The 20,368-nt window shown below is 41.4% G+C and overlaps 2 protein-coding genes across 3 annotated transcripts; one reads left to right on the top strand and one right to left on the bottom strand.

The window, feature by feature from the left end:
- Positions 1 to 144: 144 nt before the first annotated feature.
- On the bottom strand, positions 145 to 10,725 carry LOC121562361 (cytochrome P450 4B1-like). 2 transcript variants are annotated; one of them, XM_041874657.2, is made up of 12 exons: positions 10,441 to 10,725; positions 10,153 to 10,297; positions 9,988 to 10,032; positions 9,573 to 9,700; positions 7,559 to 7,695; positions 6,998 to 7,152; positions 6,521 to 6,627; positions 5,916 to 6,106; positions 4,836 to 4,975; positions 2,079 to 2,143; positions 1,503 to 1,585; positions 145 to 897 (listed from the first exon to the last, which is right to left on the bottom strand). In XM_041874657.2, exons 1-12 carry the CDS (start codon positions 10,621 to 10,623, stop codon positions 720 to 722), a joined length of 1,557 nt encoding a protein of 518 aa, XP_041730591.1. In that variant the 5' UTR covers positions 10,624 to 10,725; the 3' UTR covers positions 145 to 719. The 2 variants fall into 2 exon arrangements, with proteins under 2 accessions (XP_041730591.1, XP_041730593.1); XM_041874659.2 differs by having other exon boundaries at positions 4,842 to 4,975; positions 10,441 to 10,724.
- Positions 10,726 to 16,257: 5,532 nt separating this feature from the next.
- Positions 16,258 to 18,243, top strand: LOC121562367 (mediator of RNA polymerase II transcription subunit 18). The gene is made up of 3 exons (XM_041874669.2): positions 16,258 to 16,524; positions 16,815 to 16,911; positions 17,285 to 18,243. Exons 2-3 carry the CDS (start codon positions 16,839 to 16,841, stop codon positions 17,836 to 17,838), a joined length of 627 nt encoding a protein of 208 aa, XP_041730603.1. The 5' UTR covers positions 16,258 to 16,524; positions 16,815 to 16,838; the 3' UTR covers positions 17,839 to 18,243.
- Positions 18,244 to 20,368: the final 2,125 nt, after the last annotated feature.

Raw genomic sequence — 20,368 nt, 5'->3', positions numbered from 1 at the left:
CAAATATGCCAACAAAGAGAAATCATGTTATAAGGCCTCTTATTATTCTTACAGGTACAGAGGTACACTCTCAACCGACCTGTCTTGAAAATACACTGATTTGAGAGAACGCAAATGAATGGATTACACCAACAATTTCCTGAGTGATTTGCAAGCCACGTTTATTTGAAATACTGAGAATAACATTAAAAATTCAATCCTATGTCTATTCCTTTTCAAAATGTCACATCACTGACAAGGGACATTGACTTACCATAGGCTATATGTCAAAAGGACAAACTAACAACATTTAGGAAGTTAGTTACTGGCAAAATATTAGTAACATAGTGTATTTTACAAATTAGTGTTAAATTCATCTTTGTATACGACATTCTATAAAATTCCCTTTACATGGATATTTAAATTAAAATTCTGAATACAGCTTTGAGATAAGTTAATATTTGAAAAATATTCCTTAAATCTAACATTAGTCCCCTGTAGCTCAGTTGGTAGAGCATGGCGCTTGCAACGCCAGGGTTGTGGGTTCATTTCCCACGGGGGGCCAGTATGAAAATGTATGCACTCACTAACTGTAAGTCGCTCTGGATAAGAGCGTCTGCTAAAATGTAAAATGTAAATTTCCCATTTCCTGGCGTATTAGCATGTTAAAAACACATTTATATGAACAATCCGTAAACAGTAGCCTATGTCTGATAATAAAATTGCAACTATAACATTCCTTATGGTTCAAGATCGACAGGTTTGATTTTCAGATGGATCCCATTGAGTGAGCGGAGCACCAGTCTTGGAATCATTTTTGGTTTCTTCATTGGGTCCTCGGTCAGCTGATATCGCCTCAGTGTCTGTGCCACCACCACCTTCATCTCATTCATGGCAAAGTTCTGCCCAATGCAGTTTCTATAGAGGGAGAAGAGGACATGGACGACATAATGAATAAATGAAGTGTTATTTGTACATATCACCAATGCCAGTCCTGCACAGTAGGCTATACATTTAGTTGTAGAACTACTATACATTCACCCTGTGTAATAAATAAGTTATGCAGTTAGATGATTAAAGGTTTATAGCTCTTTTACATAATAAAACATTACCATATCATCAGACAGACAACCTACAGCTCTTTGAAGTGAGTTCAGCCTGTGCCTTTTCTACAGACCTATAATAACTACTGTTGTGTCAGAGGGGGATGGGATCTAGCCTGATCCCAGATTTGTTTGTGCTATTTTGCCAACTCCTACTGTCATTGTCAAGCCAAACAAGACAGCGCAAACAGATCTGGGACCATGCTAGGTCCAACCCCCCTCTGACACAACAATGGGAGTTATTATAGTTAGGTTGGATCTAGGTCACAGGCATCAAGGGCTCCAAAATCCAGTCAGGTAAATGAATAGCTCTATGCTTCCATCCTAGTCCCAGACTAGTAATGTGAGAACCAAACCCTGCTGCCAATGCTGCTCTCTTAAATAGTGTCTGAGTTACATGGTGCTGGAGTGGTAACGAACCTCGGGCCAGCAGAGAAGGGGACAAAGGCATGGGGTGATCTTTTTGCAGAGTTCTCAGGCAGAAATCGGAGTGGGTCGAATGCCTACGAGAATACAAAACAGAAGAGAGACAAATAGTAAATAGAAACAGTGGAAAAGACTGTATATAGGTAGACAGCTGGTCCCAAATCTGTTTGTGTTGTCTTGTTCATTGTCACTGCAAACATGACCATATGAGTTGGTAAGACAGCACAAACAAACCCGGCTGGTGAGACAAACTGCCACCAGGCTTGTATAAAGGGTCCTTGAAACTGGTTTCAGTTCCCTATTGTGTATACCCTGAATCATATAGCGATAGAATAGTCAAAATCAGACCCATGGGCTTACTGCTAGGTCACAAGGATTTCATTACAAACTAAGTCAGCAACAGCCTCTTGTTGTTTCCTCCAGCCCTTGTCCTCTGTGATCACAAACACATGATTTTATGACGCATGTTCAGCTGTTCAAGCTAGCATTTCTTCTACTACTAATCATGAATTATATTAACCCAGTGAAATGTTCATGAGAAAATTGTGTTTATAAAGATGGTGTGCTTACGTTAGGGTTCTCCCAAACGGTTGCGTTCCTATGAATGCCAAAAATGCTGGTTCCAACAAGACAACCTAGAGGGGGAAAATTGATCAATTATATTTCCACAGTGTTACACAGTGTTAGTGCTTGACATCTGTTTTTTCCCTATGGACAGTGCTAATATTGTCCATGCTGCAAAAGGATCCATCTGTTGAGGCAGAAAGAGACACTATCTGGACAGACTTTTGTTTGTTTTTGGCAGTAATAAACACGATGAGAAGAACATGGTGAGAATGCTCCAACAGCACCAATTCATTTGATATAAATAATACTAGTGGCCAGTTTCCAGGACACAGATTAAGCCTAGTCCTGGACTAAAAAGCACTTTAAATGGAGGACCTCCAATGAACATTTTACTTTACCTAGGCTTAATGTGTGTCCAAGAAACTGGCACTAGAAAATATGTCATTGTTTATGAAAAAGATGAATAAACACACTGATTGATTATAAGAAGTTCCAGTTAGTCTCGACATACTAGCTAGTTGATGACATGATCACAATGTAATAAGGAGAACTGGCTCTGGAGACAAACAAACATGAGTTAATATTTAATTTGGTATAGCCGGTGACTGAGGCAAAGGTTACGGAGGACTCCATTGCAACCCGTTACGCCCTCATCTTAAGGCACAGAGATGCCATTGTGCCTTTAAAAATATTAATAAAAAAGTCCCCCGCATGGCCTGGAGTGGTTGGTGTAGTGGTTAGTTTAATTGTAATTAATTAATGTTTAATTTTGATTAATTAATTGTTTTATTCTAATTTAATTTAATTTTTATCATTTAGCAGACGCTCTTATCCAGAGCAACTTGCAGTTAGTGCATTCATCTTAAGATAGCTAGGTGGGACAACCACATCACAGGCACAGAAAGTTTTTAAAAAATCCTCAATAATGTAGCTATCAGTAGAGTCCGAGATAGGGGGGGGGTGTCAAGTAAAGTGTTACCCAATAAATAAGTAATTAAACAACAGTGTGAACCACAGTGCAGGGATGCTAGCTAACTCTGCCTATCTGTTGCATTAGTTCCACTGCCTACAGCAAATATACCTATCAGTGTCGGGTTTGATTCTGACCCACTACCCCTTCAGTACATCACAACGCAACATTTTTTAAATGTATACAGTGGGGAAAAAAAGTATTTAGTCAGACACCAATTGTGCAAGTTCTCCCACTTAAAAAGATGAGAGAGGCCTGTAATTTTCATCATAGGTACACGTCAACTATGACAGACAAAATGAGAAAAGAAAATCCAGAAAATCACATTGTAGGATTTTCTATGAATTTATTTGCAAATTATGGTGGAAAATAAGTATTTGGTCATTAACAAAAGTTTCTCAATACTTTGTTATATACCCTTTGTTGGCAATGACACAGGTCAAACGTTTTCTGTAAGTCTTCACAAGGTTTTCACACAGTGTTGCTGGTATTTTGGCCCATTCCTCCATGCAGATCTCCTCTAGAGCAGTGATGTTTTGGGGCTGTCGCTGGGCAACACGGACTTTCAACTCCCTCCAAAGATTTTCTATGGGGTTGAGATCTGGAGACTGGCTAGGCCACTCCAGGACCTTGAAATGCATCTTACGAAGGCACTCCTTCGTTGCCCGGGCGGTGTGTTTGGGATCATTGTCATGCTGAAAGACCCAGCCACGTTTCATCTTCAATGCCCTTGCTGATGGAAGGAGGTTTTCACTCAAAATCTCACGATACATGGCCCCATTCATTCTTTCCTTTACACGGATCAGTCGTCCTGGTCCCTTTGCAGAAAAACAGCCCCAAAGCATGATGTTTCCACCCCCATGCTTCACAGTAGGTATGGTGTTCTTTGGATGCAACTCAGCATTCTTTGTCCTCCAAACACGACGAGTTGAGTTTTTACCAAAAAGTTATATTTTGGTTTCATCTGACCATATGACATTCTCCCAATCCTCTTCTGGATCATCCAAATGCACTCTAGCAAACTTCAGACGGGCCTGGACATGTACTGGCTTAAGCAGGGGGACACGTCTGGCACTGCAGGATTTGAGTCCCTGGCGGCATAGTGTGTTACTGATGGTAGGCTTTGTTACTTTGGTCCCAGCTCTCTGCAGGTCATTCACTAGGTCCCCCCGTGTGGTTCTGGGATTTTTGCTCACCGTTCTTGTGATCATTTTGACCCCACAGGGTGAGATCTTGCGTGGAGCCCCAGATCGAGGGAGATTATCAGTGGTCTTGTATGTCTTCCATTTCCTAATAATTGCTCCCACAGTTGATTTCTTCAAACCAAGCTGCTTACCTATTGCAGATTCAGTCTTCCCAGCCTGGTGCAGGTCTACAATTTTGTTTCTGGTGTCCTTTGACAGCTCTTTGGTCTTGGCCATAGTGGAGTTTGGAGTGTGACTGTTTGAGGTTGTGGACAGGTGTCTTTTATACTGATAACAAGTTCAAACAGGTGCCATTAATACAGGTAACGAGTGGAGGACAGAGGAGCCTCTTAAAGAAGAAGTTACAGGTCTGTGAGAGCCAGAAATCTTGCTTGTTTGTAGGTGACCAAATACTTATTTTCCACCATAATTTGCAAATAAAATCATAAAAAATCCTACAATGTGATTTTCTGGATTTTTCCCCCTTAATTTGTCTGTCATAGTTGACGTGTACCTATGATGAAAATTACAGGCCTCTCTCATCTTTTTAAGTGGGAGAACTTGCACAATTGGTGGCTGACTAAATACATTTTTTCCCCACTGTACCTTTACCTTCAGGCACAGTCCTCCCATCGAAGAACGTCATGGGTTTGGTTATCTTCCTGGACATCCCGGGTACGGGAGGGTAGAGGCGGAGGGATTCCTTTATACACATGGTTGTGTACGGTATTTGACTGAGATCTTCCCTAAAGAATACAGAACATTTTCTTTATATCAATTCTCTTTTAGTAAACACGTTGCAATGTATTGTGTGGCTCCAATCTAAGAGCAAATACAGGCTGATTTCCCCTCATTTACTCTAACTATATCTAAAATAAAGGAACGGCTTTGTTAACTAGTTCCAAACATGGAGCCTATTGGTGGTTGTGTAACCCTTAGCTGCAATCAATGACCAAAAGCGCCCTCTTTGGCCTCATGGGTGGAATGCTATTAATACTTTTTTTTTTATGACGAAAATCTGGTGTTTCTATGTCAAACTATTTTGTTATATTTCAGTCTTCTGTGACGTATATAAAGTGTAATATTGAGATGTAAACTCAAAATTGAAAACATTTCAATTCTGTATATGACATGGTACAGGTGTCTTATTTTCCTTAAACCCATAACCATGTGTGTGAGGTGTATACTTTTGTTTCAAAGTAGATTTGTTTAAGACTACCAATAATCATTCTGGGTGACCCTGATTTAGCCCACTGCAGTAAAAGGTTAAATGATCCCCAAAGTAACAAAATAGTAATTTACATATAACTATTATTACCATGTAATAGCTGAATACCAGGTAAACTGCGGACCGTAAAACAACCAAATAAAAACTTGAAACTTAAATGCATATCTAACATACACCCCACAGCATGATCGCTGAACAATACATTTGGACAGTGCAGCCTTCCACTCCATGTCACTCTCCTCTAGCCAAATGAATGCATATCTAACATACAACATGTTCGGGACAGTAAATCAGGGCTCGTATTAATAAAGCATCTTAGAGTAGGAGTGCTGATCTAGGATCAGTTTTGCCTTTTAAATCCTCATGAATAAGAAGGGGAGGAGGAGGGGGCTGATCCTAGATCAGCATTCCTACTCTGAGGCGCTTTATATATACGGGCCCTGGACAGTAGAACCTACCATTCCATGGTGTTCCTCCCCTCCAGGGCGCTGATGACCTCGTCCCTGCAGATCTGCTGGTGCTCCGGGTTGCAGGCCAGGCTGTACAGGGTCCAGGAGATCCCACTGGCAGTAGTGTCGTGGCCCTCGAACATGAAGGTGTCCACCTCCGCTCGGATAGCCTCATCCGACAGCCCCTGCTGGTCCTCGTCCTGGATTGAAAACCATAAGGAACAATCATATCCTTGTATGTTGTTCCTTGTTTGGCTTCATTTTATGGAAAAGGTATAACTTACACACCTATAGTGTTACTAGCCTGGTCCCATATCTGTTTGTGCTCCTGCCAACTCCATTGCTCATTGTCAAGCCAAGCCATGTGTTTGGCATAACAATGACTGACAAGGATTTGGATAGCACAAACAAACTGGCACTCAGGCTATAGTGTTAGCAGTTGCATGGAGAGAGAATATACTGAATAGAAAATAAATTATACGAGTTTCTTTTCGATTTGGCTTCATTCAATGACATAATATATCATCGCCAATGTAGCCGTTTTAACTAATGACCTGGTTAGATGATTGCATAAATGGCATAATAGTGGATAATAGTGTGGAGGTGTGACATACTCGCGCGCAGAGCAGTATATCCAGAAAGTCCAGGTTTCTCTTAGCCTGTATCCTGCCCAGTTCCTTTTCGTCCTTCAAGGCTTCTTTTCGCTTTCGTATGATTTCCTCTACAAACAGAGGTCATCAATCAAATGTTCAATCAAATGTATTTATAAAGCTCTTTTTACATCAGCAGAAGCACGGTGGCTAGGAAAAACTCCCTAGAAACACATCATGGGAGAGCATCTGACATAGCAGCAGCAGCATAGGTCATTCTCATGACATGGTTATAACATGGTTAATCCTATAGCTGTACATGAATACAATATGTATAATCAATGGGAAATGCATACATGCATACTCCACAAGGCGAATGCATACATGCTGCTTTTTCAGGGTATATTTGCTTTGTCAAATTCATACATGTAAATGTTTTCAGAGCTGATTGATAATAAGGGGATTAAGATAATAATGTCAACCTTCATTCACAGAACGCACCTGTATGACTGTGTGCAACATTGCATGCTTTCCTGTATTTGTACCCATGTGGGCTAAGTTGGAAAATCCACTCGCTGTGGTAGGGAAAGGTCCGGAAGCGGACATTCACCAGATCACTGAGCTCGTACACAGCCTTGATGTACGAGTTGGTTCCACTGACACGAGAGAAAAACAACAGAAAAGTATAAGTTACTCTCAATCATTGCTTATTCGCAGGGCCCTGAGTTTTTCCTGATCATGTCATCTGGCCCGGAAACCTCTGGGCCCATATTCACAAAGAGTCTCTGAGTAGGAGTGCTGATCTAGGATCAGGTTCCCTCTATATATAATCATATTAATTGGGATCTAAAAGGAAAATCTGATCCAATATCAGCAGTCGTACTCTGAAACTCTTTGTGAATACGGGCCCTGGGCCCTATTTAAAGGACAAGAAAGAAAAGCGGTAGTATTGGGTTGGGGCTTACAATTTATATATCATTTACACTGACAAGACAGGATATTCAACATGGGCAGATGTAAATAACAGATGATGCAGTGGTTAAAAACCTTTAACTGACTGACCTCTCTCCCCCTCGCACTGTCTGGCAGTTAGTGTTGGAGCTGAAGGCACACTTCATAATGCTGTCCAGTGTCATGAGGCTCACATGCTCAAATAACTCAAATGACTCGTCGGATTTTGAGTGAGTCTCCCATTTGTCCTGGAACAGAAAGAGGACAGACATAGTCAATTTGCACAAGATGGACAGTGACATACTCATAGTACATTACTCCCTTATTAAATTACCCATTTAGCTTGTTCATGCAGAATTTCCCTCCAAATACAGTTGGCAACCTATACAGCATTCTAATACAGTTGGCAGAATACAGTGGGGGAAAAAAGTATTTAGTCAGCCACCAATTGTGCAAGTTCTCCCACTTAAAAAGATGAGAGAGGCCTGTAATTTTCATCATAGGTACACGTCAACTATGACAGACAAAAAATTGAGAAAAAAAAATCCAGAAAATCACATTGTAGGATTTTTAATGAATTTATTAGCAAATTATGGTGGAAAATAAGTATTTGGTCACCTACAAACAAGCAAGATTTCTGGCTCTTACAGACCTGTAACTTCTTCTTTAAGAGGCTCCTCTGTCCTCCACTCGTTACCTGTATTAATGGCACCTGTTTGAACTTGTTATCAGTATAAAAGACACCTGTCCACAACCTCAAACAGTCACACTCCAAACTCCACTATGGCCAAGACCAAAGAGCTGTCAAAGGACACCAGAAACAAAATTGTAGACCTGCACCAGGCTGGGAAGACTGAATCTGCAATAGGTAAGCAGCTTGGTTTGAAGAAATCAACTGTGGGAGCAATTATTAGGAAATGGAAGACAATCAAGACCACTGATAATCTCCCTCGATCTGGGGCTCCACACAAGATCTCACCCCGTGGGGTCAAAATGATCACAAGAACGGTGAGCAAAAATCCCAGAACCACACGGGGGGACCTAGTGAATGACCTGCAGAGAGCTGGGTAACAAAGCCTACCATCAGTAACACACTACGCCGCCAGGGACTCAAATCCTGCAGTGCCAGACGTGTCCCCCTGCTTAAGCCAGTACATGTCCAGGCCCGTCTGAAGTTTGCTAGAGTGCATTTGGATGATCCAGAAGAGGATTGGGAGAATGTCATATGGTCAGATGAAACCAAAATAGAACTTTTTGGTAAAAACTCAACTCGTCGTGTTTGGAGGACAAAGAATGCTGAGTTGCATCCAAAGAACACCATACCTACTGTGAAGCATGGGGGTGGAAACATCATGCTTTGGGGTTGTTTTTCTGCAAAGGGACCAGGACGACTGATCCGTGTAAAGGAAAGAATGAATGGGGCCATGTATCGTGAGATTTTGAGTGAAAACCTCCTTCCATCAGCAAGGGCATTGAAGATGAAACGTGGCTGGGTCTTTCAGCATGACAATGATCCCAAACACACCGCCAGGGCAACGAAGGAGTGGCTTCGTAAGAAGCATTTCAAGGTCCTGGAGTGGCCTAGCCAGTCTCCAGATCTCAACCCCATAGAAAATCTTTGGAGGGAGTTGAAAGTCTGTGTTGCCCAGCGACAGCCCCAAAACATCACTGCTCTAGAGGAGATCTGCATGGAGGAATGGGCCAAAATACCAGCAACAGTGTGTGAAAACCTTGTGAAGACTTACAGAAAACGTTTGACCTGTGTCATTGCCAACAAAGGGTATATAACAAAGTATTGAGAAACTTTTGTTATTGACCAAATACTTATTTTCCACCATAATTTGCAAATAAATTCATTAAAAATCCTACAATGTGATTTTCTGGATTTTTTTTCTCTCATTTTGTCTGTCATAGTTGACGTGTACCTATGATGAAAATTACAGGCCTCTCTCATCTTTTTAAGTGGGAGAACTTGTACAATTGGTGGCTGACTAAATACTTTTTTTCCCCACTGTATGTAACGTTAACTCTTATGCAATTAGCTTTTTTGTATCCAGAAATTCCCCCCAAATAGGCTATGATTGTCAACCTATACAGTAATTCTGGTAGAGCTAACAAAACGCACCAGCATAGTTTTGGCAGAATCAGCCATCAGTTTGACATAGGGCTTTAAAACATCGTAATGGAAGCCAGGTGTCAGGAGTCTTCTGTGGCGGAACCATTTCTGACCTTTAGACACCAGTAAACCATCCCCTAGAGAGAGAAAGAGACAGAGAGCACATCCTGAGAAACGCATATGTTGTAGGTTCATGCAAAAGAATAGAACTAAAGAATATACATTATAACCATAACTGTATAATTGCCTAAGTGGCATGGGTCATAATGTTATTGAAAACCGGAACTGCACCCATCATATCCAAAAGGATGAATATTAGAAAATGTATATTCTTAAAATATCTGCAGTTAAATATATAGAATCTAATTTTGTTGGTTCAATATTTGTAGCATATGTGATTATGGCAAAGACAATGCAACCTTACCTATCCATGGAATAAGAAATCTATATGAAAGGTCATCTTTGGGCTCTATTAAGAAAGAGTGAAACAGGTATTATATCACATGTAGTGAGATTCCATAGATAGACATTAAATAGATGCAACTAGTTTAAATAATGATATGAGTCTTATCGTTTCAAAGAGACCAACCTGTTGATGCCAGGATGGTTTTGACATAATCTGGGTGGTGAATATTGAGGAAGGAAACAAATGGACCAAACCACATTGGAAATGCAAGGGGGTACGATTCTCCCCATTGGACAACCTTATCCATATCGGTCCCATCTTGTTTAAACTGCAAGACAACATAGAAAACATGCAATTATATTATACAGCAGCAAATGCACATGTATAACGCCGAAACTTTCCTCTGAAGCTGATGCTACAATGTTGCAGTCACTCAATGTGCACGTTCAAGAAATTCTTATTTTAACCTACCTCTTGGACATGCCCGAAAAGCCAGTGTTTTGGTGGTCCTGGGAATTTCTCGAGCGCCCGAATCCATTCATTCCTTTTGACAATAAGTTTTGCGATTTTAAGAATAACATAGACCAAGCTAAATATTGCAACCAAGTGATGAATGCGATAGGAATCCAGCGTCAACGTTTCAAATAACTCCATTGCAATGGACGTCTAACTGCCGAGGCTACCGTTGACAACTTTTACAACAAAAGGTTAAGGTCTGGTGAGTGACATAACTGCGAGAACCAGAAGAGAGTAGGGTGGGTGGTTTGAGGTCATTTGGGGAGAAATTGTGAGGGGCGGAGTCCCGCCTACAAGAGCAGACACAGCACTGCCTACCAATTCTTTACCTTGATGTATCTAATTAATGTTTATTCTTAAATCCTTGATATCTTCAAATATTCAGCTCTGCAAATATCCGAATCATGTTTTTCCCCCTGACAGTCATTATGACTGATTATAGCTCTATATTATCAGGAGAACACACAACCTTGGGGAACCCCAAGAGAAAATACAACCAAATGTTGGTCATTGGCCATCAACCTCTACTATAATATAATAAATGGTCATTTAGCAGACACTCTTATCCAGAGCGACTTACAGGAGCAATTAGGGTTAAGTGCCTTGCTCAAGGGCACATCGACAGATTTTTCACCTAGTCAGCTCAGGGATTTGAACCAGCGACCTTTCGGTTACTGGCACACCGCTCTTAACCACTAAGCTACCTGCCGCCCTAACTATAGATGATATACTGTAGTCAGGTAGCACATGTTGACTTCCTGTTAACCCTTTGATTGGCTATCCCTCTCTGAATAACAACATAATGGCAAAGATCTAGGCCAGGGGTGTCAAACGTACGGCCCGCGGGCCGGATCAGGCCCGCAAACGGGTTTAATCCGGCCCTCGAGATGATTTTGAAAAAAAAAAGTTTTTTTTTTTTTTTTTTTTTTTGGAAGTATAAAAATGCGCTGCAATTTTTCAATAAAATATACTGCTGTTCCAATTGCGTCCACTGGATGGCGCAATAGCAATTGTGTTAAGCAAGCAAACTGTTTATACCGGGGCAGAGCAAGTAGGTCAAGCACGTGCAGCCAATGAGCTACTTTGTTTTGCCCGCGATATTTATTACGGCTTCAACTTTTAACATTATGTGCTTTGGCACCCTCATTGCCCCAATATGTCTCTGTCAAAAAAGAGAAAAGTGGACGCAGAGTGCAGAGTGTTCCAAGAAAAATGGTCATCCTATTTAATCACGGAATTGAATGGGAAAGCTGTATGTTTGGTGTGTTCAGAGCATGTTGCAGTGCTGAAAGAATATAACCTTCGTCGCCACTATGTGAGTCTTCATGCCGACAAATATGACAACTTTCAAGGACAGCGGAGATGAGAGAAGGTGAATGAACTGTTGGCGGGTCTGAAGAAACAGCAGTCTGTGTTTACTCACAGCCGAGACATCAGTGACGCTGCAGTGAAAGCTAGCTACCTCATTGCTAATGAAATCGCAGTGGCTTCAAAACCATTTAGTGAGGATGAATTTGTAAAAACATGCATGATGAAGGCAGCGGAGATTGTGTGCCCTGAAAAGCGGCAGGCTTTTGCAAATATCAGCCTGACAAGAAACACAGTTGCAGACAGGATTTCCGATCTTTCAGTGGATTTGGACAGCCAGTTGAAGCAAAAAGTAAAGTCATTTATTGCGTTTTCGGTTGCAATTGATGAAAGCACGGACGTTACAGATGTTGCACAACTGGCCATTTTTTCATCCGCGGAGATGATGACACATTGACCGTCACCGAGGAGTTCGTGGAGTTGGTGCCGATGACAGATACAACGACAGCAGCTGATATTTTTACCGCACTCGTCAGCGCGCTGGACAGGGTCGGAGTGGACTGGTCCCGCGCTGTCAGCCTGGCTACAGATGGTGCGCCCTCAATGATCAGGAAAAAAGCAGGCGTTGTGACAAAGTTCAGAGAGAAAGTGCAATCTGCAAATGGAGGACGTGATTTTTTGACTTTTCACTGTATTTTGCACCAGGAGGCTTTGTGTTGCAAGTCATTAAAGATGGATAACGTCATGAAGGTGGTCATCCAAACTGTTAATTTCATCCGATCCAGAAGCCTGAATCACCATCAGTTTGACAGCCTTCTCAGAGAGAAAGACCACATCTATGGCCTGCCATACCACACTGAGGTAAGATGGTTAAGCCGAGGTGCTGTGCTGAGGTGTTTCTTTGATTTACGAGAAGAAATTGAACAGTTCATGGAAGAAAAGGGCAAACCAGTGTTAGAATTTCATTCCGCAGAATGGATGCCGGACCTTGCATTTATGGTGGATGTTACAGAGCACCTGAATAACTTGAACAAACAGCTGCAAGGGCGCAACAAAGTTGTCACGCAGTATTATGACAGCATACGTTCTTTCAAGTTGAAGCTGTCATTGTGGGAGACGCAACTTGCCGGTGGTGATGCAGCTCACTTCCCCTGTCTGAGAAATGTGTGCGCGACCCAACATGTGGCAGACATGAAGCGGTTCAAAGATAAAATAACTGGACTGTTACGGGAGTTTGAGCAACGCTTTCAGATTTATGTTTATATGTTTTTATGTTGATGTGCTATTTAACCTATTCTTGACTCTGTGGTTCTTGCACTTGTTTGGGGAACAGGATTTCATTATTTTTATCTACATTTCTGCCTGAGAAATGACACCCTGATATAGTTCTGTGATCTGTGATATACTTCTGTGAATCACTGAGGCATTGTGTGTTTGTGTGTTCTTTGTCCTCAGAACATTCAAATAACTTGAGGTGTTTTATGATTAATAGTGATGTTGTACTATTTTGGACAGACTGTCCTCAGGCTCCAGCTTTATGTTGTATGTTGATCGTATTAAAACAAAGAAAACAATCTGAAGTTGTTGTTTTTTCCGGTCCGGCCCACATGGGAATAGATTTTCCTCCATGTGGCCCCTGAGCTAAAATGAGTTTGACACCCCTGATCTAGGCCGAAACATACCGGTACTGTATCTAACAGCAATTGCAACGCAAGGGAACCAACATTTCCAATGAAGGCTGATAAGCCTAGTGACTAATGACATGCTCTCAATTAACACATCAGCTTTCACCTTTGGTGTTAATGCCTTGCAAGAAGCTGCATGCAAACTCGCTGATGGAAAATGGAGCTACAGACCACATTAGTCAAGGACCCCATTTTGTGTCACTGACACCTACACCACAGTCTATTCCATTGGTTCAGAGGAAACATCTGTGTGGGAGGTGTTGATAAATGTTTATGTAAAGCATTATTTCTTATTTCTGTTTCATACTGAGTCAACTGTTAGATTTGTGATTGGTAACTTCTGCTTAATTTCCTACAGCTTTAAATTACAAACATTAAGTGGCAGTTTCGGCTTAGGCCTGTAGCCTACACATTTTAGAGCGGATTACTTGTGGCTGTTTTAAATACAATGCTAAAGTAGGGACTAATCTCTGCCTCAACAGTGTTTATTGTAATCATGATCACTACCTCTGCCATAATTATTGTATTTATGGTTTGGGCCTCATTTCCAACATCAGGTAAGTGTCTGTAATTTACAAAAACATTAATATCGCTCAATAATTAGCTGAGTGAAACTACCTGGGGGTTAAAATTCTCACATATGTATTGGCCTTTATTGAAAATTCATAAGGCTATACAGTGTTTAACCTTATTGTACACTGTTATACAGCCAAACAATTAGTATACAGATGTACCACAGAAACGTACAAAGATATGTTTTCGATTACTCATTGATTGGATTACATTTCAATATTCAAACTTCTCTCTGGACGTTGAAAACCTGCTAATCAGTTTAATCAAATAGGACATGCATTGTGTGATTTGTTTAGGCTATTGATGAAGCTGAATTAACATTATGTTGTTATTGTTTTCTATAGGTATACGATAAATTGATTACTATTTCAATCATCAATCCATAATTTATTCATCCATTCCTTACATATTAACCTTTTATAAACACTTTATAAACAATACTTTCATGTAATGCTATTGTACTTTCTTATTGTTTTTATCAATCTGTTGTAGAATCTTCAAGTCCTCTTCGCATACCACTTGGGAGAAAATTGTTGATACCCTGCATGAGTAATGAAAATCATCCAGACTCTTTTAGCTGGTTTTACAGTACAAACAATGCTGGTCAGCGCCGCACCCAGATTTTTCATGAGGATAAAAGTGGCCTACATATGCTTTCCCAAGATTTATGGCATAGAAAGAGTGTTTTAAGGAATCGTTCACTGGTAATCAGCCCTTTTACAGAGAAGGATCAAGGAATATACTCATGTGAATTGTATACAAATGACAAGACGACATATGGATTGTCCACTTCAGTGGTTCTTGAAAAAGGTTAGTCAGCCTATTATAATTGGAGATAATTTGCAAGTAGATTGATCGTCTACACTAAAATTAGTTTACAGCTCACCCTAACCATCTATCTCTTTATTTAGAATCTCACATGCCAGTAATAACGACTGTGGCAGGCAGTGGTTTTATGCATGAAGTAACTAAAAATGTGAATACCAGCACATATTACGCACTTGACTCCGCTCTGAACAACACCACCAACAAAAGCATAGGTGAGACCCAAAAGTGTTGAGTAGTTCTCACTGACTTTCCACATGTTCTCTAACATCAACAGGATTGTGAGATACTTCACTACCAGCGTTTTCTGTAGTAACACTACACAACACTGTTGCCTCTTTTACAGACAATGAGCCTACTCCTCCAGATAACCAAGAAACTCAATGTCTGGCATCAACAGTAGCTGGAGTCTCTGCAGCTGTGTGCCTTTTCCTTGTTGCACTGGCACTGTTTATATTACGCCATTTCAAATGGAGAATACTAGCAGGTTGGAGAAATATTCCGTATTGTTATCTTTGAAGATGGGGAGATCACAAGATTAATACAATTGTTTGGAGATGGTATGCAGTTTGAGGCCCTATCTGTTTTAATGGGAATACTTTTTAAAATAATGTATGTCTGTTTGTTCAAATGTTTAAGCTTCTGCCAATCAACTTCTCTTTGGTGGCCAGGGGACCAGCTTTGTAAGTTATCTTATCTAGCCTACAGTACTACTATTATTCTTGTTAAAACGATGATAATGATGATGATGATGATGATTAGTTGCACAGCAGTATAGTATTATGTACATAAATCTATGCATCTCCTTTCAACAGGAGGAAGAAACTACACTTGTTTATTCATCCTTGGTTATCAGGAGACACCAACAGAGAGATGACATCAGAAATGACAATGAGTGTGTGTATAGTCATATCAGGGTCTAGGAACTAAGAATGACACTGATGAGAGGAGTAATAGCCTAAATAAAAAAAATCCATTTTGCTCAGGCACACATAATGCCAAAAAGGCCTACTGTTGTTGTTGGGAATTATTTGTAGGCTTTGAATTGGTTGGTTTTATATTCTATGTCAAAAAGTAATATAATCACATTATGGCATAACCTTTTGTTTGTATTTCAAATTGGTATTGCACTGTGTCAAGCACTTCTGTACTTTTAACCTTTAAATCACTGTAAAAAGAAAAGGAAGAAAGCCTGGTTTTTATCTCAAAAAGCATAAAGCCTGTGTATTTAGATGTCTATACATGTCATTTGTGACATACTTGTAAACAAGTTGCTGAAATGTGACATTTTGAACTCAAAATCGATCCACTGAGTTACTTTCAGAACACTCTACAACGTTTCCGTTCTTGAATGCCCCATGCTCCAAACCGTTGCGCAATGCGCATGCGCGGATCAGGGGGAAAAGCTAGATAGCTAGCGAGCTATTCCTCCCCCATCCTACGGGCTCAACTCTAGCCATTCTCTCACTGCTGATAAGTGGCATGTGTGTAGCTGTTGTTTTTGAAAGTTGAAAACGTTTATTTGTAGCTGCCTCGCAACCTAGCTTCAATTTAACCTTATTTCGCTATGATTACAAGTTAGCTTGCTGCAGTGGCAGTTTGGGAAGGAAGAAGCAGATACGCGGCAGTCCAAGCCGCCATACATAAGGTAAGTTTAGTGCATTTTTTCATTATTTCTCAGTAACCTTTTCTTATCGATGAGTTGTTGCCCTTTTTCTGTAGCTTATTTTGCTAACTGGCTAGCTAGCTATTTGTTTGAATGAAATCAGCTAACGTCACTGTCTGTTTAAACTAGATCTAACTAGCCTGTTAGCTTAGCCAGTCAGGAAAATTGGGTAGGTTAGAGATGCATTCATGAAGAAATTCTGTTTATAGTCATAACGTTAGTCTATGTAACACGAATTGATTGAGGTATTTTAATTTTTCCCATTGCTCTAGCTACCTGTCTCACACTGACGAGTGATGGAGGCCCCACCAGTCTCAGTGCTGCCCATCACGGGGGGCACAATCAACATGATGGAGTACCTGCTGCAAGGTGAGTCTGCCTCGGTCGAGATGCTAGCGTCTCCAGTAGGGCAGGCGTACCAATTTGGTATTCTGTATTTGGGTGTTTGAAGTGTGGTTGGGTATCTTGTAGGGGTCTTGAAAATATATCCTGATCATATTCAATGTAAGTATGTTCAGCTGAAGACCCTATACCAGCCCCTGTGCTGTGGCTTAGTCAAGTCAGTGTCAGTTAGTTGCGATATAGTAATTGAAAAGTGCTGTCTATTTTCATGGAGGCCTTTTACATTTTTGAATTGGCATTTCAATTCACTGTAAAAAGTCAAAATGGCAAGTTACCCTGATTTCAAGCTACGCTTGTAAATGTAATAGTGCTGACACCGTTCTGTCATGTCGCCACTCAGGCAGCGTCTTGGACCAGGCCCTCGAAAGCCTATTGCACCGCCTCCGGGGCCTTTGTGACAACATGGAACCTGAGACGTTCGCCGACCATGAGCTGGTCTACCTCCTGAAGGGCCAGCAGGGCAACCCGTTCCTGCTGCGTGCCCGCCGCTCCCTCTCCCACCCCACGGTGCCCTGGCACCTGCGCTACCTGGGCCAGCCGGAGGTGGGCGACAAGTCCCGCCACGCGCTGGTTCGCAACTGTGTGGATGTGGCCGCCTCGCACAGCCTGCCCGACTTCCTCAATGAGATGGGCTTCCGCATGGACCACGAGTTCGTAGCCAAGGGCCACATTTTCCGCAGAGGCGTGCTCAAAGTGGTAGTGAGTAAATTGTCACGCATCCTGGTCCCCGGGAATACAGAGAACACTGAGCCGCTGTCACTCTCCTACCTGGTGGAGCTCAGTGTGTTGGCCCCCGCGGGCCAGGATACCATGTCGGAGGACATGCGCAGCTTCGCTGAGCAGCTCAAGCCCCTGGTTCACCTGGAGAAGATTGACCCCAAGAGACACATGTAAGAAGGGGTGTGTTATGATGAGCCTCTATTGGCTGTCATGGACAAAGTGGAGTTTTTATTAAAACATTTTTTTTTACATATTTACTTATTTTTGTATGATTCCTGTAAGAAAGAGCTTTCCCACAGTCCTTTGTCTCTGTGAATGAACTCTAGATCTCACAATCTTGATGTGTATCTCGTACATTTGGAGAAGGACCATCTGTCATTAGGATGTTAGTGGTGTTTGAAAAGGACTTCACAGGAAGATTGACACATTGATGATGTGACAAATGAGGCTTTGAATGAGTCAATAAATAACAATGTTTCTATTCACAGTGCTGAACTCTTAAAACATTGGTTTCGTATGATGCTGATGTTTCAATAAATGCTCAGAGCTATAGTGTTTATTAAACATGATTTTTCTCAACTCAAATGTGTCCTCTTGGTTTTCAGCACTCAACAGGTGCACGTGCAGCAGGACACAACATTGTGGAGTGTTCAGACAGGCCAGTTTGTTCTAATCTACATATTCACAACATATTCTGACATGTAGAATAATGAATCATTACATTTAAGTCACTTAGCAGACGCTCTTATCCAGAGCGACTTACAGGAGCAATTGGGTATGCCTTGCTTAAGGACACATCGACAGATTTTCCACTGGCACGGGGAATCAAACCAGTGACCTTTCGGTTACTGGCACAACGCCCATACCTGCCGCCCTGTCATTCCAGCTCTACATTTACATTTACGTCATTTAGCAGACGCTCTTATCCAGAGCGACTTACAAATTGGTGCATTCACCTTATGATAGCAAGTGGGACAACCACTTTACACATTTATTTTTTTATATATATTTTTCTAAGTTGTAAATTTTTAGAGTTATTAATTTTCATTTGTTTTATATATACACACACAGTGGGGAGAACAAGTATTTGATACACTGCTGATTTTGCAGGTTTTCCTACTTACAAAGCATGTAGAGGTCTGTAATTTTTATCATAGGTACACTTCAACTGTGAGAGACAATCTAAAACAAAAATCCAGAAAATCACATTGTATGATTTTTAAGTAATTCATTTGCATTTTATTGCATGACATATGTTTTTGATCACCTTCCAACCAGTAAGAATTCCAGCTCTCACAGACCTGTTAGTTTTTCTTTAAGAACCTGTTTGTACTCGTTACCTGTATAAAAGACACCTGTCCACACACTCAATCAAACAGACTCCAACCTCTCCACAATGGCCAAGACCAGAGAGCTGTGTAAGGACATCAGGGATAAAATTGTAGACCTGCACAAGGCTGGGATGGGCTACAGGACAATAGGCAAGCAGCTTGGTGAGAAGGCAACAACTGTTGGTGCAATTATTAGAAAATGGAAGAAGTTCAAGATGACGGTCAATCACCCTCGGTCTGGGGCTCCATGCAAGATCTCACCTCGTGGGGCATCAATGATCATGAGGAAGGTGAGGGATCAGCCCAGAACTACACGGCAGGACCTGGTCAATGACCTGAAGAGAGCTGGGACCACAGTCTCAAAGAAAACCATTAGTAACACACTATGCCGTCATGGATTAAAATCCTGCAGCGCACGCAAGGTCCCCCTGCTCCATCCAGCGCATGTCCAGGCCCGTCTGAAGTTTGCCAATGACGATCTGGATGATCCAGAGGAGGAATGGGAGAAGGTCATGTGGTCTGATGAGACAAAAATAGAGCTTTTTGGTCTAAACTCCCCTCGCCATGTTTGGAGGAAGAAGAAGGATGAGTACAACCCCAAGAACACCATCCCAACCGTGAAGCATGGAGGTGGAAACATCATTCTTTGGGGATGCTTTTCTGCAAAGGGGACAGGACGACTGCACTGTATTGAGGGGAGGATGGATGGGGCCATGTATCGCGAGATCTTGGCCAACAACCTCCTTCCCTCAGTAAGAGCATTGAAGATGGGTCGTGCCTGGGTCTTCCAGCATGACAACGACCCGAAACACACAGCCAGGGCAACTAAGGAGTGGCTCCGTAAGAAGCATCTCAAGGTCCTGGAGTGGCCTAGCCAGTCTCCAGACCTGAACCCAATAGAAAATCTTTGGAGGAAGCTGAAAGTCCGTATTGCCCAGCGACAGCCCCGAAACCTGAAGGATCTGGAGAAGGTCTGTATGGAGGAGTGGGCCAAAATCCCTGCTGCAGTGTGTGCAAACCTGGTCAAGACCTACAGGAAACGTATGATCTCTGTAATTGCAAACAAAGGTTTCTGTACCAAATATTAAGTTCTGCTTTTCTGATGTATCAAATACTTATGTCATGCAATAAAATGCTAATTAATTACTTAAAAATCATACAATGTGATTTTCTGTATTTTTGTTTTAGATTCCGTCTCTCACAGTTGAAGTGTACCTATGATTATTACAGACCTCTACATGCTTTGTAAGTAGGAAAACCTGCAAAATCGGCAGTGTATCAAATACTTGTTCTCCCCATTGTATATATATATTTTTTTGTTTGTTTATTTAATTACACCTTTTTTTTGGGGGGGGGTAGAAGGATGATTACTT

Source organism: Coregonus clupeaformis, chromosome 17, assembly GCF_020615455.1.
Source record: "Coregonus clupeaformis isolate EN_2021a chromosome 17, ASM2061545v1, whole genome shotgun sequence".
Lineage (NCBI taxonomy): Eukaryota > Metazoa > Chordata > Actinopteri > Salmoniformes > Salmonidae > Coregonus > Coregonus clupeaformis.
Note: the sequence above shows the minus strand (reverse complement) of the source record. Positions and strands in the feature narration are given on the sequence as shown.